Raw genomic sequence first — 25535 nt, 5'->3', positions numbered from 1 at the left:
ATTAATCATAATACCAGTTGACACATTAATCTATAATGAAAACAGTTGTAATATTGTTAAGTGTGCTCCTCATGCTTACATTTTCACTCGGCTCATATCTCGCCCTGAACATCTGTGTGCTGCAGTCGGGAGGTTGTTATCATCGTCCGTGACCTTGACTCTCCTCTCTGGAGACTGCCACGCTGTGCATTGTGTCGTTGGCAGGGCGACAGAAGAGAGAAACACACATCTCATAACCGTGCGATTAAAATCACCTGCACAAATGCAATTTCAGGAGATCATGTGTTGTAGCATGCTGTAAGAGAGAGTGTGGTTGCAGACACCTTGTCCCGGCCACACACAGACATAGAAACACACTCACATTCCTTCCCCCACATACTTGAGTGAATGACAGTGTTCAACTGTTCCACTTAATTGTAGTTTATACTGCCTGAGAAAGAATGTCTGGCATTTATTGGTTCCCGGTGTTTTACTTTACAAATGAATGAGTGTGTGTGTGTGTGTGTGTGTGTGTGTGTGTGTGTGTGTGTGGCTATAGCCAAGAGACAGTTAGCTTAGCATAAAGAGTGAGAAAGAGGGAAACAGCGCTAGCCCGGCTCTCTCCGAAGATTTAAGAACAAACAAACAAACAAAAACGCCTCTCAGCACCTTTAAAGCTCACTAATGAACTGATAAAACCGTTATTGTTCTTGTTGGTGAATTCCTTACAAAAACTATGGTCATCATTTCTTCTCATTATGATTCACTATGGAGAGAATTAGCTGTAGGTGAACATGTGGGTGGTTTTTAAAATAACTTACTTTTGTGTTTGTATCACCTTTTATTGTGGAGTCTGCACACTTGTATAAAACAGGTCCCTGGTCTCTCTTACAGCCGCTTTGATGTAGCGCTGAATCCACATTAGTCACAACTTGGCCTTATGTTTTGCTGACATTTCTTTATAATCAGATGTGCTTAAAATACCAAAGGTGGTGCAGCGATGCACAGCAAACACTTGCATAATATCACCCACTTGTGTCACTGATACTTTGCTGCTGAGAGTGAAGTGGCACAGAGTCAGACGGCTGACTAGTCTGGGTGTGTGAAGTGTATTTTAGGATGGAAATGCTGACAGCGCTCACTTGTTATTCAGACACAGGGTTCATTCTGCATTATCATTTTTACTTAATCCACTGTTTTTGTGAAACTGAGACTTTCGCTGTATGTCAGGCCAAAGGTGAAGTCCCAGCATCCTCTCTGACAGTTGTTTTCCCTGCAGGACTCTTGTTTCTCTGTGTAACTTGTCATGTCCGTCTCTTAGATGCCCCTTACTCTCTAAATCTCTGTAATGTCTGAATCCATTTTGTTGTCCTGATAGCTGCCAAGTTGATCTGGACTTGGACAGCTGTCTGTTCCAACATGTGGTGTCATTTGACTCATACAAGAGCGATGCTGTGAACTGTGAAGCTTCTGCAAATCTCCGTCTCACCATTAAAAGAGTGGACTGTGATCCGCGGTCTCGGCCCCGGGTTTCAAAAAGAGAAAACCAAATGACTTTTACAGAGTGAAACAAAAGGATTGCCTTAACGAGACATAGCTGTTCAATTTACTGGCCACTCTTAAGCCGTCCACAAAATCGCCCTGCCTTCATTAGCTGTGCCCGACTGCTACTCTTCCAGATCCCACAGTAATCCCACAGCTCTACAGGTGGAGATTTTCCATTTCCACCACTGTGGCTCAGGTAGGCTCCATGTCAGAGTCACTGAGGAAGCTGAACGTGTCACACAGCTGTCAGCAGCACCAACGGGTGGCACTAACACTACATTAATAAATGTCACCTCCTCCGTCTCTAGTACGCACTTGTTTGGGAAAACCACAAAGACAGTTATGCACATTTTTTAAGAAGTGAGTTGGAAGGTTTTTCAGTGTGAATCTGAGTTAAAAACTGTGTGTGTGTGTGTGTGTGTGTGTGTGTGTGTGTGTGTGTGCGTGTGTGTGTGTGTCAGCTGGTCTGAGGCATTATACCTTTGTATAGGGTCATTTTTCACACTGCACTGACGGGTAGTCTGACTAATTTGAGTGTGATATTTGATATTTTCTCTGTATATTTCTTTGGTTTGGATCCAAACAGTAATAGTAGCTTCCTTTCATGAGCTCTAAATACATACAGTATTGTAGTATAAATGACGCTGGGGTAGGTCGATCTGAGACCACCAATGTTGCAGTAAATTACACTCATATTTGTCACATTGTGTTATTACAGTCTCAGTGCTCATGATTTGTTGCTTCAACCCCCCCCCCCATCACCTCTTCTTTTTCTGCTGCCTTTCTCCTGTAATTTATCTCCTCATGCTTTCTTTTCTGCCTCACAGATTCTCCAACCCTACTTGAATAAAATACTAAATACCTTGCTTGCTGCTCCAGCATATTTTTTTTCTTGCACATTTTATTTAATTCTCTTGAGACACACGCAGTTCTGGAGAAGACAGACTCTTTATCCACCTCCTTTCTCGCTGAGACAAAACTACAGACACCCTCATTTCTCTTTAGTGTTTGTTGCTGTTCAATCTGCCTCTCTCACTAGATCTTCACAAGACAACATAACTGCCTGAGGGATGACTGACACAGAAAATATTTGTGGGGGGTACAGGTGCTACAAATGACCTTTAGTGTGTATGTATGTTCTCCATTGTGCATCTGTGTTCATGTTTTTGCATACTGAGTGTATGCTGGCTGCTGGCCCTTTGCAGATAAAGACTGGTCTTCTGGGGGCCCACTTGTGGTGGGCTGATATTGCCTTTCTATAATGCCAGGAAGCTTAGGGAGCTGCATGCCCCCCCCAGGCATCAGCCCAACACAATTAAGAACAAGGAAAGCAGCATGTGTGCTGCAAACAGGGACCCTGGGCCACAGTGGCCGCCTTGTTTATATTGTTCTGTTGTCGGTTTAAATGTCTAGATAGTGTGTAAAACTGGACTTAAATATTTGCGATTATTTTTTGTGTTGTTTCAATTCACTGCATTTACAAAAAGGAAAAAAAAAGTGTTGGTTTTAAAGTTTTACCTGCTCGCAGCTACAGCATGTCAGTGGTCAGTCTTTAATGCACTTTAATGCAGATATTCATGGCGCCCAGAGGCTGAACCCTGACTTCTCAGTGCATCATCACACCCACTTCTCTAGTTAAATACAGTCAGAACTACTGACATTCCCATCGGCCTCAGCTGTATGCGCTTTGTGCTAATTACCAAATGTTACGACGCTAACATGCTAAACTAAGATGATGACCATGGTAAACATCATTACCATGCCGACATTAGCATTTTGCTGAAAACACAGCTACAGCCTTACAGAGCTGAGGCTGTTGACTCTTGATTTAATTCAGTACTATTCACTTTCTATTGTACTGCAGCAGAACATGAGCAAAATAAATCCTACCCTGCATGGCCAGGGGCTTTTTTATATATGTATGAAAAGTGCTTGGTACTAAGGAGCATTTTTGGCCGGTGGGTAATTACCTTGATTCAGCTTTTTGTCAGTCATTTTTTTCTGTTCATTAGCATGTAGCCTTTTCGCTAGGTTTCCCACTTAACAACATTAAAGGAAAAGGAGATAAAGGAGGCAAATGGAAGAAAAGAGAAAAAAAAAAAGAATGTAAGACTGAGGCAGTGGGAGGGCTTATCTCAGCAGCCCACATCCATTAGCCTGACTGCTACTGTCCAGGTAATATAGAGCTTTTGGGTGCAAAACATGCACGTGTCAGCACACCCCTTAGTTTTTAACGATAAGCTTGTGCACATCATGCTCCTATTGTTGCAGAGTTTTTGTGTAAGCTTTTCGGAAAATACAGTTAATGCAGATTTGTGCTAACACACAGAAGTGTACCGCACTACCCAGTGGATCAAATTCTCACCCTGCACTTCACAGTGTGTGAGGTGTTCTATCTGGGTAAACACTTGTCTGTATGGGATTTATTGGTTGCAGCAGGAGTGTAGGAGCTCATCACTGTTGAGCACGATAGTGATTATCTGCTTTACAGGACCATTGGCACATTAAAGCTTGGCCTGCTGAAGGCTGTGTAAGCTAGTGTTTGCAACAGCATGAGAGAACAGAAAGTGTTCCCACGGCTGTAAAACAGGAAAACAGTGGCTGACATTAATGTCGTGTACTGTCCATCTTCTCTTCACTCTCTCTACATTGTGTTGTTAGCAGCTTTTTTAGCACAGTTGTTTTGTGCATTGTAGTTTAGGAAATCTGAGACAGAACTGTACTAGCTGTGACTGTTTTGTAGAGTCTCCAGCATTCACACAGCACTGAGGGAAGAAGGAGAGACAATGGGGGGGGGGGGGGTCTAGTGTGCATGCTTGGCTGTGTTAGGAGGCTGGAAAGAGATGGAGGAGTGTAAGATGTACAGAAACATTGGAGTTGTGTACCTGGATCTCATTAGGGAGGTTTTCTTTGTCCTCGGCCTCACAGGAACTCATTGTTCCACAGTTTCTCTGAGAAGACGGTGAGGCGAGAGCATGATTGGCATCTCAACAGTGTATCAGGGATTAGAGGTGATTTTGTGGTTGTTAGTGTGGGTATGATTGGAGGTATTGATTCGGATTTCTATGGCTGGTTTAACGATTTCAGAGGCTGTGGTGAGCACGTAACATAAATAAGTTTACACACACACACACACACACACACACACACACACACACATACACAAGTTACTGCAGTAGAGTGGAGGAGAGATGGCTCATGTTGAGGATGAACAGTCTTTGTCTTTTGCTCAGAATATTTTCCACCTTACATCTTTCCCTTGTCACTGATGAAATGGGAAGATACACATCATACATTTGAGAGTTGAGAGATGCTATAGCTCTAGAAGTTTCACTGTGTTTGAAACTATTATTTAAATGAGTAAAATGATGACACTGGTGTAATAACTGATAACTCTCTAATCCAATAATAATTCAGCCTTTAAGCTTTTCTCAAAACCTCTGTATAAACATATTTCTGTGCAAATACATGTTCTGAGGGTAAACCTGTCTTGAAAGATATCCTGATGATTTCATGTGTCAGCGTTGTTTTTTAATTTTCAGTGCCTCTCGAGGTTCCAGCTGCTGAAACAAACACAAAACATTTAATGAGTGACGTGATTCTGTGGTAATTAAGTTGTCAGACTGGATTATTTTTAATAAAAGGCACTTGCGCATCAATAATAATGCACCATATCTAATTCCTTTAGAGCTGCCGCTGTTTTGATTAGTACTACTCTTTATTGCATGGAGGGATTATATGACTGTGTTTTTTGTGTCCCATTGACATGTACAGTAAGTGTTATATAACTAGTATAGCTACTCTGAACTGATCCACGACCTTACTCCTCTAACCCTCTAGGGTCTCGTCTTCGCCAGGAAGACTTCCCTCCCCGCATCGTGGAGCACCCCTCTGACCTCATTGTGTCCAAAGGGGAACCAGCCACTCTCAACTGTAAGGCAGAGGGCCGTCCAACCCCCACCGTGGAATGGTACAAAGATGGGGAGCGTGTTGAGACGGACCGCGACAACCCCCGCTCCCACCGTATGCTGCTGCCCAGCGGGTCCCTCTTCTTCCTACGTATCGTCCACGGGCGACGGAGCAAGCCCGATGATGGCAGCTACGTGTGCGTGGCCCGAAACTATCTGGGCCAGGCGATCAGTCACAATGCATCCCTGGAAGTAGCCAGTAAGTTCTGATTGTGTGTGTTGGCGTGTGCATGAACACAGTGCTGAGAGACGTTTACTGTGATAATAATTCTGTAAAAAATACATAACTCTCACATAACTCTCATCAGGAAAAGCATGTACAGTATGAATGACCACAGTCAAGCGTTCGTACAGAAGTCAACCACATCACTGAACTAAGAGTAACCGAGAAGCTATCTCAGACATAACACAGATATCCAGGTAATTGTCTGAGCGCCTTTAAACATTTTGATTGATTTTCCAGTCTCACAATGTGCAACATGATCCAGGAATTTGAATCTGTCCTCAAAGAAAGTAAAAACAGTGCAAAATATTTGCTCAGTATAATCTGTAATCTCCTGTACAGTGTCGGGAGGAAGGAATGATTTAATTTTATTTTTTAAGATATTTATACTCAATACAATCACAGATTACCTTACACTGGCTTAACCAATGACATTGATCTCATTATACATGAAACATAATATGTAAATGTAAAATCCTCTTTTAGTTTTTGCTCCAATACGGTGATTTTTATGGTTGAGGGACAGGTGGAAATTCACAACACGGCCCACCTGTTAGAAAGGCAACAGCTGTGTGTCTGTTTTAGTCCCCAGGTTTAAACAGGGGCTGAGTGTGTTCCCAACAGGTGACAGTGTGTACTCGCTGAATCGTAGGGTTGCAAGCGTCAAGTGTGTGCTGTTGCCAGTTAAACACTCTTCACTGCAGTGTGTCTCAGGCAGGAATCTGTCAGGTTGCATGCAGCAACCAAACGTATGTGTGCATGTGTGTGTGTAGGTTTAGCTGTGAGTGATGGAATGAAGCCTGTGCAGAAGCAAACAGAGGGCAGAGAGCAGGAGGTCACGGCTTATACAACCATCAGAATAGGGTAAGTGCAGATGGTCTGTGAGTCCTTCTGGAGCACAGGTTTTGCAAGTCCAAAAACACTGGACTCAGACTGGAAAATACCAAGAGTGAGGAAAGAGCTCTTACCCCTCTCTGAAAGAAGGAAGTGCAGATAATAAGGGTTAACAACCGCAGCCTCACAAACTGCAGAGCTCCCCAACCTTTTCCACCGATCCCCTGGTCTGCTCAGCGGCATCAGCTGCAGAGCTCTACCCAGGCTCGGTCTCCTGGGCAGACATTTCACAAAGGTTTTAGAATAATAAAACCCGTCTTGTATCAATTTCACCTTTTGAATTATAATGAAAGAGATGGTCAAACGGTAGGATGGTAATGCTAGGTCAGCACTCCTACCCTGAGAAGCTAAGCCCTCTAGGGGGAGAGTTTATTACTGGGAGTTCACTAAATTTACTGCCAGGTTTTAAGGTCGAGGGGGAACACAGAGTGTACTTGTTGAAGCTGCCTGGATGAGTTATGTCTCCCTGCTTCATCCCTCAGAGGTCACACAGATTCATGGGTCACCCTGGGGCTGGAAGGTAAAACAGAATCCCCTCTGGCAAAGGCTGCTGAGTTAGGGAGTTAGGAGAGGACTGAGAAGCTGGGGGGTGCTAAAAGGAGGACTGACCTTAATCTGTCAATAGACGTGTCAAATAGTTTGTCTTGTCTTGTTAATATGTTAGTTGTTTATTTAGTGCAGTGTCTTAATTACGTAAAGTTTCCTTTGACTAAACAACTGTATTCAGAGGGGTGACTGGGTTCAGTCTTCTGTGTGACACTCACTAAGTTACTGTTTTTGAATAATGTGCTTTGACATACAGCCCTCGCACACAGACAGTATCATCAAATCATCATGTTGCACTTATTATGTTTGTCACTCAAAAATCACTCAGGCAATAATACTATGTGACAAGGCTCTAATAATAGAGCAGAATTGAGGATGGTATAATTTTCTAGTAGAGAGTTTGAAGTGAGACTGAACAGCTCACACCATGAGCTACATGTACAGCTGTGTCAGGAGCACATTATTATTACTGTAACTGTTTCATACAAGAGACTAATGATTAACCCTTTATTTCTTTCTCTGTGGACAATCCAACAAATACACTGATCTATGATTCATTGCACTGAAATGATCCGACAGGACCATCGCGTAGTTTATCTTTTATAGATTCTTATCTATATCTTTATGATCTGATCAGGAACACAACTGCAACGCAACTGAATCATCATCAACAGCAATGTCTCCCTGTCTGTCTGTCTATGAGATATATATATATATATATCGTAATGACTACTGATGAGTCAGAACACCAACATTCATGTTCCCTCCAGGATGAACTGTTACAGCCTTGGTGATCTCTTGACTTTCAATATAGAAGCTATCATGAAGTTCAATTATAAGTTTGTCCAATACTTAATATCAGCAAAACAAACATTACACATCAGCCTCTGTGGTACTTTGTGTTAAGGCTAGTGCTGCTCAGCAAATGTTCGATTGCTAACTTAACATGGTGACCAAGGTTAACATTGCAGCTGCTTTACAGCAGCATGATGATGTCATGATGATGTCATGATGATGATGCTGAATACAGCCTCACATAGTTGCTGTAGAATTTTACTCTTGTTATTACAATCAGCTTTGATATGTCCATATTTGAATATTTGCATATTTACCTATGTATAATGTAAACATGGATTGTGTATTGTGCACACTGTAGTTTCAGAACAGCTGATCTAATAGAAACAGTTTTCCCAGAAGTCTTTGTAAATACAGAACACTGTAGAACAATTGGAAAACCAACTCTTTCATATGTGATGCACGTTTCTTTTTAATTAATAACAACAACAGATGCATGCTGGGATACTATAACAGAGCAGGGAATATATTTCATTTATTAAAAAAAAATCTATATTGCTTTAATGAAATGTTTGCATAGTAGACAATACTGCAGTGCACTGAAGATATGAGGCCATTAGTGTATTGAATGAATACTCTGCTCCAGTTCTGTCCCTAAAAATAAATATTAAATAATCAATTAATTTACATGATTGGTTGAATGAATTTCTTGCCACTTTATATAATATGATGAGTTCATGGACTCGACTTCTCAGGAAGTGAAAGACAAGACTCGGTTAGTGCATTAGTCATTTGATCCTGTATTGACAAACTAAATGTGAAAGCTACAGTGGAAAATTAATTACCTATAAAAGCCTTAACTGAAGTCCGATTTAGAATTTACTATATCATAATGTTTCCAACTGCCGCCATAATATAATCTAAGTGAAGTGAGGGAGAGATGATGAAAAGTAGGGAGACGGCTGACAAAAGACAGTGTTGGAATCTGACAGATGTAAAGTGATGGGAGCAGGAAAGGAGTGACAGAGACAGATGGGAACAGAAGAGCGAGAGGAAGAAGTGTCTGTCCTTCAAGGCACAGGAGTGAAACTTGTTTGCAGAAAATTGAGGTGACGTGGTAGAGACAGTGACAGATGTAGTATGTGCTGGTGCCTGAAGCGTGACCACAGGGTTGAAATACTGTGTATAAGCGCACACAACATGCTCACACACACACACACACACACACACACACACACACACACACGCAGACTAGTGGAACCCTTTCTGAAAGTGAAAGAGATGAAATGAGAAAAAGAATAAAAAAAAAAAAAAGACATATAACTTAGTTCCTATCCAATAAATGTCACAGAAGACACTCAACATATTTCTTCTGCCTGCAGAGACCCCAGAGGACCCTGGGAAATGAACATATGTCCTATTGACCTCAGCCACTTGATTCAATCATGGAGCGCTTTATTGAGGTGAAGGCAAAGTCACAGCCTGTGTACTCTAAAGGTTATTGGATAGTGGACCTGTTTTAAGGTTCAGTCAGGGAGAGGAATACATGTTATTCTTAAACTAATTGGACACTGCCATTTGCTGGAGGAAAGTGATGCTCGTGGCGATGTTGAAGGTTTGGTCTCATCACTGCAGTGATGAACTAATGAGCCACAGAGAGAGAAGACTGCGCAGCCACACCACTCCTCATGTACATGAACATACGAAAGAGGAACTCTCCTCTCATTCCTCTGTTTATTTCATTTTAATCGGTTCATTTCAATTTCCATTTAGCCCATCCCACACTGGATTACAAAACACAGCTAAAACAAAGCAATGCATTTTCCACTATGCAGAACTGCAATGATCACAATCAGTTAATCGATCAACAGAACGATTTTAGTTGTGAGGATTTACGTCTTTTGATCAGTAAAGATCTTCGGGTTTGCACCAGGTGGTTGGACAAAACGAGATGTAAAAATTTGAGCAAGAAAGTTCTTTCACCTTCTTTCACCTTCGAGTTTGAAAAATCAAACTCATCAAAGTGTGTTTACAGGTCTTGGGCAGCTCGCGCCGGAGCTGAGCTTGAGTTTGTCTGATAAATGTCCTCTAGCGATGTCACTTGAGGCAGCGTTAGCTGGAGCTGAAGACTACAAGTCTGAATTAAAATAAAATATGGGGGTGTGGAAAGAAGTGGGTTCATCAGACCTCTGTATCCACGTCTCTGCTTGAGGCTAGCAGCTTGAGGCTACATCAGCTGCTACGAGGATAACACACAGTCTTTGACCACACTGTCGGCGGGCAAGTTGCATGATGGGTAATGGAGGTGCCAGGTTTGACGGGGAGGAGGATGATATCTCTGTTTCTGCTGCATCGATTTTCATCTTTTTTTTTTTTAAAACTGTCCATCGGGAGTCCGTCTACTTTATACTGATGCTGAATCACTTTTAACTTTCTGGAACTTTCAGTCACATCTCACAGTCTTCCTCAGTTGATGGAGTTTTCTTAGGCTGAGGAGTTTGAGTTTAGGCATTTTTTTACCATTTATATAAGTGAGTAAATGTTTAATCAAGAAAATATTTCATTTTCTTTTTAATTAACAATGAAAATAGTTTTTAGTTCTGATTCTGATTCAGGGCCAAAAGAAAAACATAAATCACAACATGACATATACATGTACATAAGTTCATGTAACATACATGCATGTAAAAAATGATATAAGGCAACATTCTCCATTCAGTATTTCTCGTCCTGAATGTATGTCATTTCCTTTTCTTTGTATATCTTGAAAAGGGAAAGCCATTGGAAGACGTGATGGCTTGTGGTAATTGCATGAATGCATTAACATGACGGACATGTTCACTGTAACACCGCGCTCTCCGAAGTGGATCATGGGATACGGGCAGCTCAGTCAGACTGGGAGATTGGCAGCTGGAGGTGGGACCCCTGGTCTCTCTCCCTGTCTGCTCCTCTTTGATTGTAATCTCATGCTGGAAAATGAGCGGCTGCAGGAGACGCACGGAGCAGTTAAGAGAGAGGCGGCTTCGGAGGTCAGGTTCTCCCTCCGCCTGCCCCTATCCATTAACTAATGGCTCCTCACTTCAAATGGCTGTCACTGTCGCTGACAACATCCTGTCTGTAGTCACTCTGGATAAACGCAGTGAAAGATCCTAAGTGGCAGTAGAGTGGTATGTCTCAGGAAAGTTGTCATTTTCTCTCCATATGGATGTGGAGCGATATGTCTGATAGACAAGCAGTGACACATTGTAAATACTCTGTATCCACAGCTGCAGTCAGATATCAGTGTTTATTTCCAATTGCCTGTGACAGTTTGTGAACGCCGTGCTAGCCTCTTGTTCCTCATCCTGTTTTTCGCTCCCTTGTTCTGTCCCAGTTGTCCTATGGTTAGATCAGTCAATGAATAAGTATCACACTCGGGGGACAGCTGGACTGTGTATACAGTCTTGGAGACTGGGGCGAGTAAACTGCAAGTATTGTCTAAACAATTTTAGTCACTATATTCCCCGAGGCTCAGCGTTTCCAAGAGCCAGATTTGTGCCAGAGTGTCAGGACGAAGGGAGAGAGTTTGTTTGGCTTGCAGCAGCACGGTGAGGGGAGAGGAGAGAGGAAGTGCTCCAGAGTTCCTGACAAATACCATATGGCTTCTGGGTGTGTGGCAATATTATCTGAATGTTTGTGCCTGTGTGAGCATTGTGTCGGGGCTGTGCTGTGTACGTATGTGAGAACAGTTGCTGCTTTTGTTGGGAAGAAAGAAAGTAGACTGACCTTCACATCTCCACATTCCTTGTCAGATTAGTGAATTGTACTGTTAATTAAAACCAAGTTGATATTTTACATAATTTCTCAGACAAAAACAGTTTTCAACAGAGATGTGTCGTGACCTTGTCGAGGATGAAAAATAATCTGCTGAATCTTTATCTTAATGTTTGTTAATGAAATGGCAGACACTGTGAATCGCCAGCGCTGTTGTGGATTCCTCTACGTTCTCGACATGTGAAGCCGTCTTTATCGTGTGTGTGCACCTTTTGTTTTTATGTCCATTTCTGTTTTCTGACGTCGTCGTCTGCTGACGATGCAGGAGGAGAAAAAGGAGAAGCTCTGGGAGTGAAGATAGTGTGTATGTGCTCCTTCGTGGGTGACATTTTGCATATGCTTGGGGTCTCTCCATTTCTTCTGCCCCCCCCCCCCCCCCCAAAATCATGTTGGGGTATCATTTGGTTGTGGTTTATGTATTCAGCTCTTGATTGTTGCCAGGCAAATACTGTGTGGCTCGGCCCATTTCCCTCCGACACTAAATCTTTGGGTTGCATTTCCCTGCAGCCTTGGAGCAGTAACGCCGCTAGATTTTATCCATTTCCCATAAAACTCCACGCTCGCTGTGTCAGGTTACTCTGATGTCATGTGCATTTTATTCACCCATTTGCTGATTTGTAACATGGCAAGAGAAACTTCCCGGAGGGCCAAGTAACCAGCACTCGTGCTTAGCTGCACAAGTGTTTCTAACAACTGAAATTAATTAACAGTGAAAACCCATCATCAACTCACGACTTGCAAAAAGCCTGTACTGACATAAACTATGATACGCTTAGTGCGCCCTATATTTTGCTTGTGAATTTGTCAGTGTGGAAGTATTAAGGGCTTTACAGCATGGTTGAATAATCCTGCTGTCACTGGGAGAAGAGGGATGCGTTTGCATTTGCTGAAATATTAGCCTTATCCATCCTCTGTCTGTCATTCCATAACGCCACAGTCAACGGCGTCCGCCAGCCAGATCAGTGCTCATGGTTAATGCCATCCTCCTTGGAGGTTAAAGGTTGTGTTGGTTTTTCATTTCAAACTAATGTCAGTTTTCATCTGCCTGAGCTTCCTGCCTGTTTTCTCTGAGTGTCTGCTTTGTGTCGTAACATCAGTCGGTAAAAGTAAAAAAAAAATCTCAGTAGGACTCTCACGGTTCCTCCAGGGCGTGAAAATGAAAAATGATCACTCACCCAGATGTGCACCGTGTAATTGTGGTTTGATGATTGGTAGGCTTTATGATTAAAATGCCAACTTTGTCGACTATCATTAAGCTAATCAAAATTCTCATGTGATCTGATGCAGACGAACACTTTACTTTGTGACTGCCAACCATAATCAAATATTCTGAATGAATACCAGACAGCTAAATTGCCGTGCAGAGAAATTCAACTCAGTCTTTGTTGTTAGTTTTTAAGGTTTTAAAGCAAAAAGATCTTTTCATCACTTTTTGTTCAACAAAGTAAAATAACACCATCAGAAATAAATGCCCTGCTTCTTTTTATTTATGGCGCTGTCTTGCTGTTGTTAAATTCAGACTATAACGGCGAAATAAAGACACTAATGAGCTGAACACAGAAACACATGAAAGTTAGAGTTACCTTCACCGGTTCATCCATTGTTGCAAGTTCTAACATTTACACAAAACACACATCTCGTCCTGCACCTCGCACGCTGACCGACCAAACCACCAAACACACCAACCGGTCCTGCAGCCGGAACGACCATAGTTGGTTTGACCCGTCTGACACGACCCGTAGAAGTGTATCCTGAAAATAGTACCTCTCTCGCAGCAGGTGTGCCACTGTCACCGTGGTTACAACAATAAACACATGTATTGCACCTGTGGCTACATAGTGGATCTTTGTCATTGTGCTAACGATAATCAACACGCAGATAAACTTATGGAACCGTCGTGGTTTGGTTAAGTTTAGGAAAAGATCATAGTTCAACCTGTGGCGAGTCTCAAACAAACATTCACCACAGTGAAGTGTGCTGCTAACATCCGTTAGCAGGCTACATGGCTAATTAGCTGCAGATGTCACTGTGGTCCATGCATGCTGGTGGGATCTTCAGTAGAACAAACTGTCAAACTGACACGTAGACTACAAGCAGGTTTGTTCACAATCAAACCTGGACATGCCCTCCAGCAGCTGAGAGGGAAAGTATTTCCGATATTTCCCCAAAGACTTTTTTTCTTTTCCTTTTGTTAATAATTTAAAAATAATACCCCCATGATTTCATTGGGGCTTTAAAATAACTTTTAGTAACAGTCTAATCAATATTATTTAAACAGGTATGTAGCCACCAGCTGAAATTGTCTGGTCGAGGGATAAAGCTAAGAATCATCTGCATAGTAATGAACTGAGATGCTATTGTGAAAACAGATACAGTGAGAACACAATCTGGAGAAAATATTACATTCTAAACATTTCAGAGAAGCATACATAAATAATGTAGCTGGCGAAAACAAAACAAAAAGAATCAAACCTGTTCGTTTTAAAGAACATTGCTGGGCAATCTGAGATACACTCCACTTCACTGAATACTGTATCACAATACTGTACTTCACAGAAATGGCAGCACAGAGAGGCAGCGACAGACACTTGGATTCTGAGATGTGAGCAGTTGCTGGTGCAGCAGCACAGAGGTTGTTTATGCGGTATTGTTCCCACTGCTTACCCACCACAACCAAAGATACTGGTATTTTCTCTAATAGGCTGTAGATGTGGTGATTTATAACATGCAGCAAAATAGGGGACAAAGAGTGAGGGAGAGAGGGAGAGGGAGAGAGGTTCCTGAATGGAAAGCTGAATAATTAGATGAACAGTTCCAAGGCGCCGCTACCATTCCTGTGCCTGGCTGCCTGTCAGTTCTGCCTCCCCTATTTTCTGCCATTTTCCTCCTCCTCCTGGAGCATCGCTTCATCTCTCTCCAGTGGGAATACTTTGGAATGAGCAGACAGGTTTGTGATGGAGCTGCTGTTGTTGATGCTTCTTACTGAAAGCTTTGGTGACCAGTGATGTGTTCCCCATTACAACACTGTCATGCACACTGTATACAAATAGTATGTGTGTGTGTAAGGTGCACAGTTTGCAGAGGCAGACAGTAAAAGAAGGGTGTGTCTGTGTTTTCATGTAGCTGCCGCCCTATCCTTAAAAAATTGTGGTATTTTAATATTATTATATTATTCATATTATATTTTTAATTTTCCTGAAAGATAATTGAATAGAGATGAACACCGTGTCTGAACTTGACATGAAGCACCACGCTGCCACTTTAGGAATCTGTTCTTTTTCTACCTTTTATGTTTTGATCAACAGCCTTTTGTGATGTTGACATTACAGAATCCAAACAGACAATTTCAATATTTTTCCAATTAACTGTGTTGCTATGTGTGGATGTAGTAATAATTCATATTCACAGTCTCTTTGTTTGCTTAGCTGGCAGCTTCCTTTCACACCCATAAACTAAATTCCTTTTTTTTTCTCGTCATCAAGGCCAATTTTCAAGGTCTCAGTTTTATTATGTGAGGCAGCGACAGTGAGACAGTGAACCTCCCTCAGTCTGCTGCTGCCTAACACGAGTATGTACGAGCTCCATTACTGTAGATGTTTACAGGTAGACCCTCCATTCCAGTCATTCGCTCAAATATTTTAAAGTGTATTATCTTCAAATGCCACAGAATATGAAAAGATGGAATATTTCATTATGCAAAACTCCCTCTGCCAATAACCCCCCCCCCCTTTCTGTTTGCCTAACCTCTCTCAATTTGTGTTTTTCTCTGTGGAAAACTCCCTTTACTGTTTCTCCCAGACTTCCCAAGGCTATTGCAGAGATATAACAAAGGAGCACGCATACAGACAGAATGAAATGAGGCACTGGGAGCTGACAGAGAAGATAAAGCTGAGAGGTAAAGGAAAACCAAAAGACATTGAAGAGGGACTGGAGATAATTAAAAGGATCTTCAGAGTGATATAGTCCGTAGCACTTGGACTTCTTATTCATTTACACACATATAAATGCCTGTGTAATGTCCCAAAGATGTGTTCAGGACATAAATCTGTGTCTCCTCTCCACCCATATCTTTAATGTGAGTTATGCACAGCATGTCAGGATTCAACTCATTTTCAGAACAGCAATCTATTGGCAATTTATCACAATCAAGCATGAAAAATATCCTATTATTCAGCTGAAATTCATTTATTTCGGTTTAATGTCATATCCCCTGTTTCTAGGAGAATAATGCAATAGCATTTTTAGGTTTTAATGTCACATTGAAATATGTGCACGATACTAATGAAACAATTTAGTCACGGAACCTAGTGGCGTTGTGCTGTTTAACTTTCACTATCCGTAACTACAGAGTCACCCGTGCATCACACACACACACACACACGTACACACACACACACACACACACACAACTGATGAAAGTTTACAGCTCATCCGTCATTTTAATATTTATTCATAGTTAAGAATGGCAGGGGACCTAGCTAATGTTATCTGTACTGTGCATATTGATCAGCTTCTTTCCAGCGACCTAATTTACTTTTGTTACAACAATGAATGTCATGCACGACTTTTGGCGCTGCCACCCTGCTATGATGAAATGGTGCTAATGGCACTCTGTTGTTTCTGGGGGCTTGTGATCATGGCAGTTCGGTAACAGGTCCGAGGCCAAAGGGATGAACAGCTGATTTTGACTGTTTGACAACCTGTCAGCAACTGGGCTACCACCAGAATGATATGTGTGTGTGTGTGTGTGTGAGAGAGAGAGTCAAAGAATGGAAGATGAGACAAAGACGACCTGTAACTATGTGGATGGAGATCTCTGTCTGACCACTCATATTCAACTGCTTGTTTGTTTGTAACGTAAATGGGAAAATACTTACCTGATTTTTTTCCCCATTTCCAAATAGCAAAAATCATAATTTCTTTACTGAAAATAGGATTTTAAGATGTTTATAATCACCATTACACTCAAAATGCTCATATGACCAATTATTGCCTCCCACTTATTGACATAGTATAAACATACATGTTACAACATGATATTTATTGATTTCCATTGTAATCTAATGTGTAGGCATGCCACTAATATTAAATGAATTGTGTATTCTTGTGGGTAAATGGGGGGTGGTGATGAAATCCATGATCACGTGTTGTTAGTATTGATAAATGCACAAGGAGACTGAAAAGAAACACATCCAGACTCATAGATGAGTTCTTTGTAATAACATGGATCATCAGAAAGAGGAGACGGGAGTGAAATCAGCTTCATCAGCGCTGTGCTCGATGGCAGCTCCATTTCCTAGTGCCACATTATGTAGAGCAGCAGGTGAATGACAGGTTTGCTCTCCCACCCTAATGCACAAATTGCCTCGGCTGCAGAGTGCTCATATGGTTCGCTTTTAACCATAACCACACAAGTGGATTTAGATTTTCAGTGAGACAATTCATACCCAGAGAAAAAGAGAGACAGCACTTTAAACAATACCTTTGTCATTTATTAACTGATTGTTGTAGGACTGATTTCAGCTCATCCTTATAGTTGATAGATATTAATTATTTCTGAATGTGAGGGGAGAGAGAGAGGGCCGTGTAGATCAAGTGATTTTATTATCTTTGAGTATGGATAGAGAAATGATTGGCTGGTGGTGGATGTTTGACAGTTCCAGTATTTCGCTGAGATGTACACATCGTATATTCTGTCAGATCTCACCGTGCATTGCTATGTTTTAGGTCTGAGTGTGTCTCATGCTGCAGCTGAGTCTGATTCTCATCTGACTGATCTATTGACTGGAAAGGGTTGTTATGATATCAGCTACTACATGATTAGCATGGCCAATATTAGCACAATATCTAAAGAAAAGTTGAAATAAAAAAATAACAGTGTTATCAGTCAAATTCATCTTTAGCTTTGCTTACTGTGTGTTTAGTCTCCTTTCTTGGTAAATGAATTAGACTGAGATGTGAGTGTAAGGAGGCGGAGAGAGCTTCCTTTTTTAAAGATCATGGTTATCATCAATACCGGTTTCGTGCCTACGGGCCACTCCGCCCCTCCTCACACCTGTCCCTATTTACCTCATCATCCCCTCTGTATATGCACAGTTTACCTCCCTGGTTCCACGCAGCAGTTGTTAGACCTTCGTTTCCGCACCTGCCCGTTTGCCTTGTTTTTGGAACTTCCAGTAGAGACTCACTGACTCTGTTTTGCTCGTGGGCCTTGAGTTTCTCAGAACGTGAAACTGGCAGCTTTTGCAACTTCTCATGAAAAATTCACAGACTGATAATAAGGGCGTATTTTTCCAGGATCCATTCCTATATGTTATCCCTGGTGGTGTCCAAGCAGAGCTGGCTAATTATAGGCTCGCTGAATTCATTTGGAGTGAGAAACGTGAGCCAGGATTCATAGCTGGACTGATAATTGGATTGATCGGGTACTGGGAGATTGCTGCAAACCTTCTCTCATCTAATTTGCTACTGTGGACATTTAAAGTCGTGCAACAGCCTCAACAAATTTAATGTTTGCATGTTTTTCAGTGTGCAGGTATGTGTTTGTGTGCATTATTTCCAAGCTTTAAATAAATTTCTTCTGCTGGTTTAATCATGGTGCATGCAGCACTCTAAATCCCACAATGAGACGCTCTTGAAAACCAAGTGGAAATTCTCCGGCTGTCTGTCTTACTGCCTGATGCTTAAGTTTTGGTACGAGCCCTTTTCTCATGGCCTGCTCTCAAATATGTGTATGTCGAATCTCCCATGAGAAATGTCTTGCTAAAGGTCTTGCACCAAAATGTCGACAGGCAATAAAACACACACACACACACACACACACACACACACACACATACACACACACCACAGACAGACACACGCTGTACTTCGAGTGTGAGATGCTTCTCAAGATGAGTAGTTGATTAATTGACAGCTGGTTTCACTAACTGGTTCCCCGTCACTGACAGATGAGGAAGTTTTTACACTAATAGCCATCGGACACCTGCGCGTCTTGTCAGTTTTTCCTTGAGCTCGGTTGACAGTGTGAGCGGAGACAGCGAGTGTGATGTAGGAGCGCTGTCAGTCTGATGTCTTATACTCTCGCTGTCGCCTATTCTCCTTCACTCATGCAAAGTGCCATTTATAAATAGACAAAGTAAAAACCATGTGGTGTTTTTGCTGGCATGCGTTTCTTTCAGCTTGTGTGCATCTGAAAAAACAAGCTGAAAACAAGCTGGGACAGACTGAGACATTATATGGGATTTAATTAGAGGTTTTCATACATTATTTTCATGCATTTATTCACTTTTTTTCTTTGCTTCATGGTTGTTGTTTATCTCTGATGCACAGCACCCCCTTCTCCTGCATGTGTTATCATTTTAATAAGCTGATGTGCCATAAATAACCTATAAAGATTGAGGAACTGATATGAAATATACTGTACACAGACGAGTCAGATGCTCATATGGCTTCTTCTCAGTATATTTTCTCTCTGGGTTTTGCGTGTTTGCATAGACCTTGGCCCTGGGTCTGCCTCTCTCCATCCTCCCTATATCTGCTGCTCTGTTGGCATTGATTATCTCAGACCTGAGGTATCCAGTTTGTGTGTGTGTGTGTGTGTGTGTGTGTGTGTGTGTGTGTGTGTGTGTTTTACCGTTTCAGGCTCGGCCGCATACTGAGAAGGCATATATCTCTAGAGGTTTCTTAATAGAGCGGATACTGTTGCCCGCCTCACATTGCCACGGGGGATGGAGGGAGTGTTGGGTAGTGGGGAGGGATGGAGGAGAAGAAATGGGGGAGAGGGCAGAGCATGAGAGTATCCACTGCTTACTTGCAGATATGAATGAAATCCTATCTGTTTGATTAGCTCTTTGCCTCCACTGGTCACGAATGCTTCTACTGATCTAATTGAATTGTGTTTCTTCAGGAGATATCATGCAGAATGTACCGGAACGTTTGGAACCACTGGTTTATCCATTTTAACCATAGTCAGAAATAAAAGGATCACTTGACCCAAATAAAATAAAATAAAAGAAACTAGATACTCCCTCGCTCTCTGCGTTATCAGACAGTTTAGCTTTTATATGCTCATATATATTTAGAGATATCTGTCGCTGCCATTCCTCACTCCATTCCATTGCCCCAATGCAATGGAAGAGAATGGAAATATGTTGTGTATGTTATGTATGTTAGAAGGTGACAGCATAAAGCCAGGTTCAGTAGCAACATCTATCTCCAGAGTCTGTGTTTTCTTACTCTCAATGAGCCACAACATCAGTGTTTCCCGTGGAGGGGCTCTTATTTTACTAGAAAAGTCGGTCCAATGAAAACTGTTCAAGGCGATGTTGGTGGATTATTCAGAGTAACGGGATCTCTTGTTCTGGGAAGACATGTGAAATTCCAGTCACCTCCATTGTTTTGAGGTAACAGAAGAAATCTAAGTCAGACATCTCAGAAGCTGGGCAAGTAAACCCAGAACTACCCGTGTGACTGAATACCACTGTGGTGATGTGATAACTGAACTCAAAGTGCAGAAACATGCCAGGGTGGTTATTGAAGTCAGGGAAATGTTCTTTTTGCACCACTTTGTTTACAGTTGAATTCTCCTGTATGTTCTGGGAGCAGACACGTAACCATAATAGATATTAATGCTTCCTCCCAGACGATGTGTGTGTGCAGTGCGGAGCAACAGCACAGCTAGATGACTGCTACCAAATTGCTTCTGGGAGGGAGAACTGCAGGAAGCTTCACACTCCTATGAACACACAGCAGGGGATGTGCTGTACATTGTTTACAGTGTACACAGTCTGCCATGTTTAATAGCCCACCCTCTCACTCCCATTTGGTTCCTGAACAGAACGACAAGCCCACAAACACTAGGACTTCAGCAGACCATGTTCGTCTGTACGCTTCAATGGATGCTGTTAAATAAGGGCTACCTTCAGCAGAGACACCTACTGCGTCTAATCAAGGGTTTCAGTCCTAGTAAATATCTCTGTTTCTTGCCTTGTAAATTACCCAAAGACTGAGCAAAGGTACGTTGACCTCCCGCTTTTCATTCAAACCCCCGAGCAGCTGCATATTTATGTCAAGCAGAGCGGAAAAAACAGCGCATCCAACAACAAACCAATTAATTTGGACACATGCTGCCGTATGAAACAGTGAGCTAAAATTAAGAAAATGGAAGTCAACCGTGGCTCGACAGAAAACCTTGGTTTAATGAAGAACTCAGTCGTTTGTTGTGAGGAATGTGAAGATGGTAACACCACAGACAGAGGCAGCAATGATAATTAACACCGACCTCAGCTCGACCCAAATTCCATCATCTGAATGCAGTTTTTCTCTATGGAGCCAATAGTCTCTCACTACAGACTGTGAAGGACAACTTTTCCTTTGAGTCCATAAGCCAGAAATGTCTTCCCAGAAAAGGTTATCCCTATCCTGAACTGCCCTCTTTCTCATTTCTTCCTATTTGGATCCAGACACTGCTGAGTCTACTAAGAGAGAGACAGCTGGAAGGATTACAGTGAGCTAATTATAAGCTATCTATCCATAATTGCAGCGGATTACGCTATTATTCATACCGAGCTTAGCTGGACAAAATGCCTTAACCACCATCACATTACGTAGCATATATTGCTACGTATTATTCACTATTTATACAACTGAAACTAAATACCACATTTCAGTTTAAGTAGACTATGTGAGGGTAAAGAATAACCAAACCCTATTACCCTGTTAAAGCTCCTTTTTCAGTCCGTAACGCATCGCCGATGACTCCATTAGGTTTGTGCATTAAGGGTATTGTTGGACAGAAATGAGAAAATGACATGGTCCATTCAGGTAACAGATCAATCAGTGAAATTAATTCTAGGAGGAGTGCATGATTTGACTTGTGGGCTGGCCTTGGGATGACAGACAGGACACTTTAGTGGAGGAAATCATTAAAGCAAATACCAGAGCTTCAGCGGTCTGATCACGCAGTGCTGTCTTCTCCTCCACCCACTCACTCCCTTTATACATGTAATAATAATAGAAATGAATATGTGACTATAAGGAAATTAATCTGAAATGTCATCTTGGAAATCTGATCCTTCCTTTTCATTAATTAGCACTGGTGAGGCACTGAAACACTGAGGAGTGTTCCAAGTTTCAGAGGTCGACAGCACAGCACAAGTTGCACAGGGGAGCTGTTGTTAAAGTGCAGTCACATTTGGATCTAGTCCAACTGACTTTATTTCCACTTTGAAACCAGATGTGGTCCCTTGAGCCCGTGAGCCCTTTTCTGAGTTAGACTAGATGTAGTGTATATCAAAGAGTTATACCCTTTACTAGTGTGACTGTGAGGCATTCATAGATGAACAAACAAGATAAAAACGTCTGCCCTGTTATGGCTCATTCACTGTCTGTCTCACAGTATGTTTGTCCCAGTCATGTATCTTGTACAGTATGAGTCTCTGCTGTGGTGGGACAGGATCATATTAGGTGACACACTGAAAAAGCTTCCACATTTATGGGCCAAAGTGTTGATGGAGCACGGTGCATGGATGGTGTTTGCATGTCCTTCAATCCGTCTACATCTCTCTGTTGCCAGATTGACAGTATGTTGTTTATCAAGCTCGCTGGTTTTTAAAAACAATCCATTTAACAATATGTTCACTTTGTCTCCTCCCACCTCCCGCCGTTCAGAGCAGCTGTCTCTGTGCACATGGTGCAGCAAGCCAACCTTAACGTTTTCTTTGCACTGCTGCTAAAACCAATTAAATTTACGGCAAAGAAATCACCTGATTACAAAGCTGCTCATTTGCCCCCTCCCCACCCTCCCTCCCAACCCCTCCTTTCCCTCTGGTGTGTATATTCATGTGTGCATCTGTGTATGCATGCTACCAAGGGCAATGTTAAGAGCTGATCAGGTGGGAATGTGACATACATTCGGCTGGTGCGCGTGCCATGTCTGTTTGTTAATCCATATGGGCACAGCACTAATTAAATCCAGCGGCTCAACCATTCACACCACTGGCTGCCTGGCAGTGAGCAAAAAAACCTGTCAGGTAATATGACAAACCCACCAGGGAGAACTGATGTGAGTGTGTGTGTGTGTGTGTGCGTGTGTTAATGTCAGAGAGAGACAAGGGGGTGTGATTCAGGTTGTAAAGTGAGTTTGTTTGTTTGTGAGAGTGGGGGGGGGGGGCTGGCCTGCAGAGAAAGAAGTAATAATATATTCTAGTGTAGTGTTAGTAGATGGGACAGATTGGCTGCTGACGATGTAGATGTCTGTGTAAGAGGAAAGCTTCTGTCATCTGGGTTAATAGCAGAGGGGACGTGACACAGACAAACGGAGACACTGGCAGGCTGCTTGTCTCTCCAGAAGTGGGTCCTCTCTCAGCAATTTCCGGGCCTTATCAAATCTAAATGGTATAAATGTGAGCTTCACTTCGCCCCCGACCCCGTCGCTCCCCACTGCTTTCTTCCAGCCCCCCTTCCATCTCCACGGCAGAAACTTATTATTGTTTTATAAATGAGGTGGCTTCAGCTCCATATTTATTCTCTGAGCGCATCCTTTCCATTCTGCCTTCCAGAATCGTTTAGTAGCAAATGTTGTTTTACATTATCTGTGTGTGAGTGTGAGATCACTTGTCTGCAGTGGTTTTCTAATTGTCCCCTTGATGTGTATTTCCCAGTAATTTCACAGTAAATGTGTTGAGGCTCTCCGCGCATTGTGTGACGGTATGCTTGATTGGTCTGTCTGCTTGGGGGGGCTAATGCGTTTGGTTTATTGGTGTTGTGTTAACAGGATAAAGATTTATAGGGGGCAGGCCAGCATGTGTTCTGTGGTCCACACAACAGATAGATAAATAAATGGAAATTGGGTCCATTTGTCACTGCCCAGGCTTCCCTGTGATACCGCGTACCTGTGGAGGCCGAGTCCTGCAGAGATGTGACAGTTTGTCCCTGTCAGTCCCTTTTCTGGTCTTCTCTCACACTTGTCCCTGTGAGAACCCCTGCACACATCTGTACCGGCTCCTCCGCCATTAAAGGAGAGAACAAGGCAAAGACCTTCACCACTATTTGATTTCCTGCTGTTTGTGCTCACACCTTTGTGTTGCTGTAATGAGCTCCATGAAGCTTGTGAGGATAACTGCATCTTAAAAGAGTGGAATCAGACAGTGGAATCACATAAGTTTTTTAAACAGATAATCAAGGCCCATGTTTCACATTGATTAGAAAATTATAATTTGAAATTTTTTCCTTTTAATAAACCTTAGCTTAGTTAGAAAACAGCACATTGTTGATGAAAAAAATATCGATTGAGCGCAAACCACTTGTCTAAGGGTGTCTCCTAATGTCTCACCCTATTATTGTCCCACACGTTATTTTCTCACACGTTATTGTGTCACATTAAGGACACAAATCTCAGAAAGTGACACTGATGTTGTTGCATAACTTAAAAGAAGCAAAGCCTCTAAAAGGAACTATTTGTTAAGGTGGCCGACGAGGGTCAACGTGTTGCAACGGCCAAAAACACTGAAATGTCAGAAATGATGCAGATTCAAAAACACTATAATAAAAACAAACAAAAAATCAATAAATAAATAATATAATAAATGCAAAACAAACAAAAGAACATCAAACATGCTGAAAATACAGAAATGATGAAACAACAAAAACTCCCAAAACAAATGCAAAAGAAAAAAATAGAAAAGCTCCAGGCCTCTAGGGGGAGCTCTAAGTGGAACACACACAGACTGTATATAAGCTAACGCTAACACTTGCTACGTTTTCTGTTGCTCTCCTATAATATTGTAAAAACTACGGCAAAATGTAAAAAAGAACACAAACCTTTTTATGTCGCCTCTTCTTTCTGTCTGCATACTCTCTCGTTTGGTCCAAGGTCAAAGGTCAAAGGTTCGGTCAGCGGTCTGGCCTCTCGGGTTGAAGCTCAAGTTTATGCTCAAGGTGTTCCACTTATTATTATAAATGAAGTTTTGTTATTGCTACATAGCAAAGATTAACATTAGCATTTGTTTACTCACCAGTCTAGAAGAAACTTCATTCCTTTACTAACAGCTGTCTCCAGCTGTGGAAACAAACACCAATGTTAACTCCTGTCTCTATCATTTCTTTTCCTCTACTGAAGTTAGCATGCTAACCAGCTAGCCTCGGCCTGTTTTGTCACTTTCTCATAGCGACTCACTGCAGCCTCCAGTCTGTCCTGAAGACGCAGCTGCTCAGAGGACGTGTTATAACAATAAAGACAACCATGGCTGAAACTCTTGTCAGGCCACAGTCACCACCACCTGCTGCTGACAAGACACCACGTTCAGCAGCAGAGGAACTCACACACACCCCCTTCAGTCATTCTTGACTTTTTCAGTGCTTAACCCAGATCTTAACCAAGTGCTTTGAGTTGTCTGAAAATAACTATAAGGTTCAGTCGTGCTTTAGATACCAGGAGCAGTTACTGTATAACAAGAGCAAATATACTGTGGGACAAGAAGTGACAGATGTTATCAGAGAATATTTTGCAGATACATTCAGTAAGAACATTTTGTGACTTGCCCCAATGATGCCAAACAGCATTTATTCATATTATGTTGATAATAAATATAATCCAGGCAGCATTACGTTTCTAACAAAACATATTTGTTGTTGCAAATTAGTAGCATATAAACATCATTTCTAGGAGACCGGATTGTTTATTAAGCACATTTTCCCTGTAATTTCCTCAGGGATACAAGTTGTGGCACAAAATGGGGAAAAATCTTCTCATGCACAGTTAAGTGCTGAGT

At 42.0% G+C, this 25535-nt stretch overlaps 1 protein-coding gene across 1 annotated transcript in view; it reads left to right on the top strand.

Moving 5' to 3' along the window:
- LOC130182081 (roundabout homolog 1-like) overlaps window positions 1-25535 on the top strand; it is a 72271-nt gene that overhangs the window by 11461 nt on the left and 35275 nt on the right. Inside the window, exon 2 of the mRNA XM_056396649.1 lies at window positions 5365-5691. Coding sequence (XP_056252624.1) covers window positions 5365-5691 — 327 coding nt within the window. The remainder of the gene's footprint in view (window positions 1-5364; window positions 5692-25535) is intronic.

The sequence above is a fragment of the Seriola aureovittata genome, chromosome 15 (assembly GCF_021018895.1).
Source record: "Seriola aureovittata isolate HTS-2021-v1 ecotype China chromosome 15, ASM2101889v1, whole genome shotgun sequence".
In the NCBI taxonomy this organism is placed as follows: Eukaryota; Metazoa; Chordata; class Actinopteri; order Carangiformes; family Carangidae; genus Seriola; species Seriola aureovittata.
This window is presented reverse-complemented; position numbering and strand designations above follow the sequence as displayed.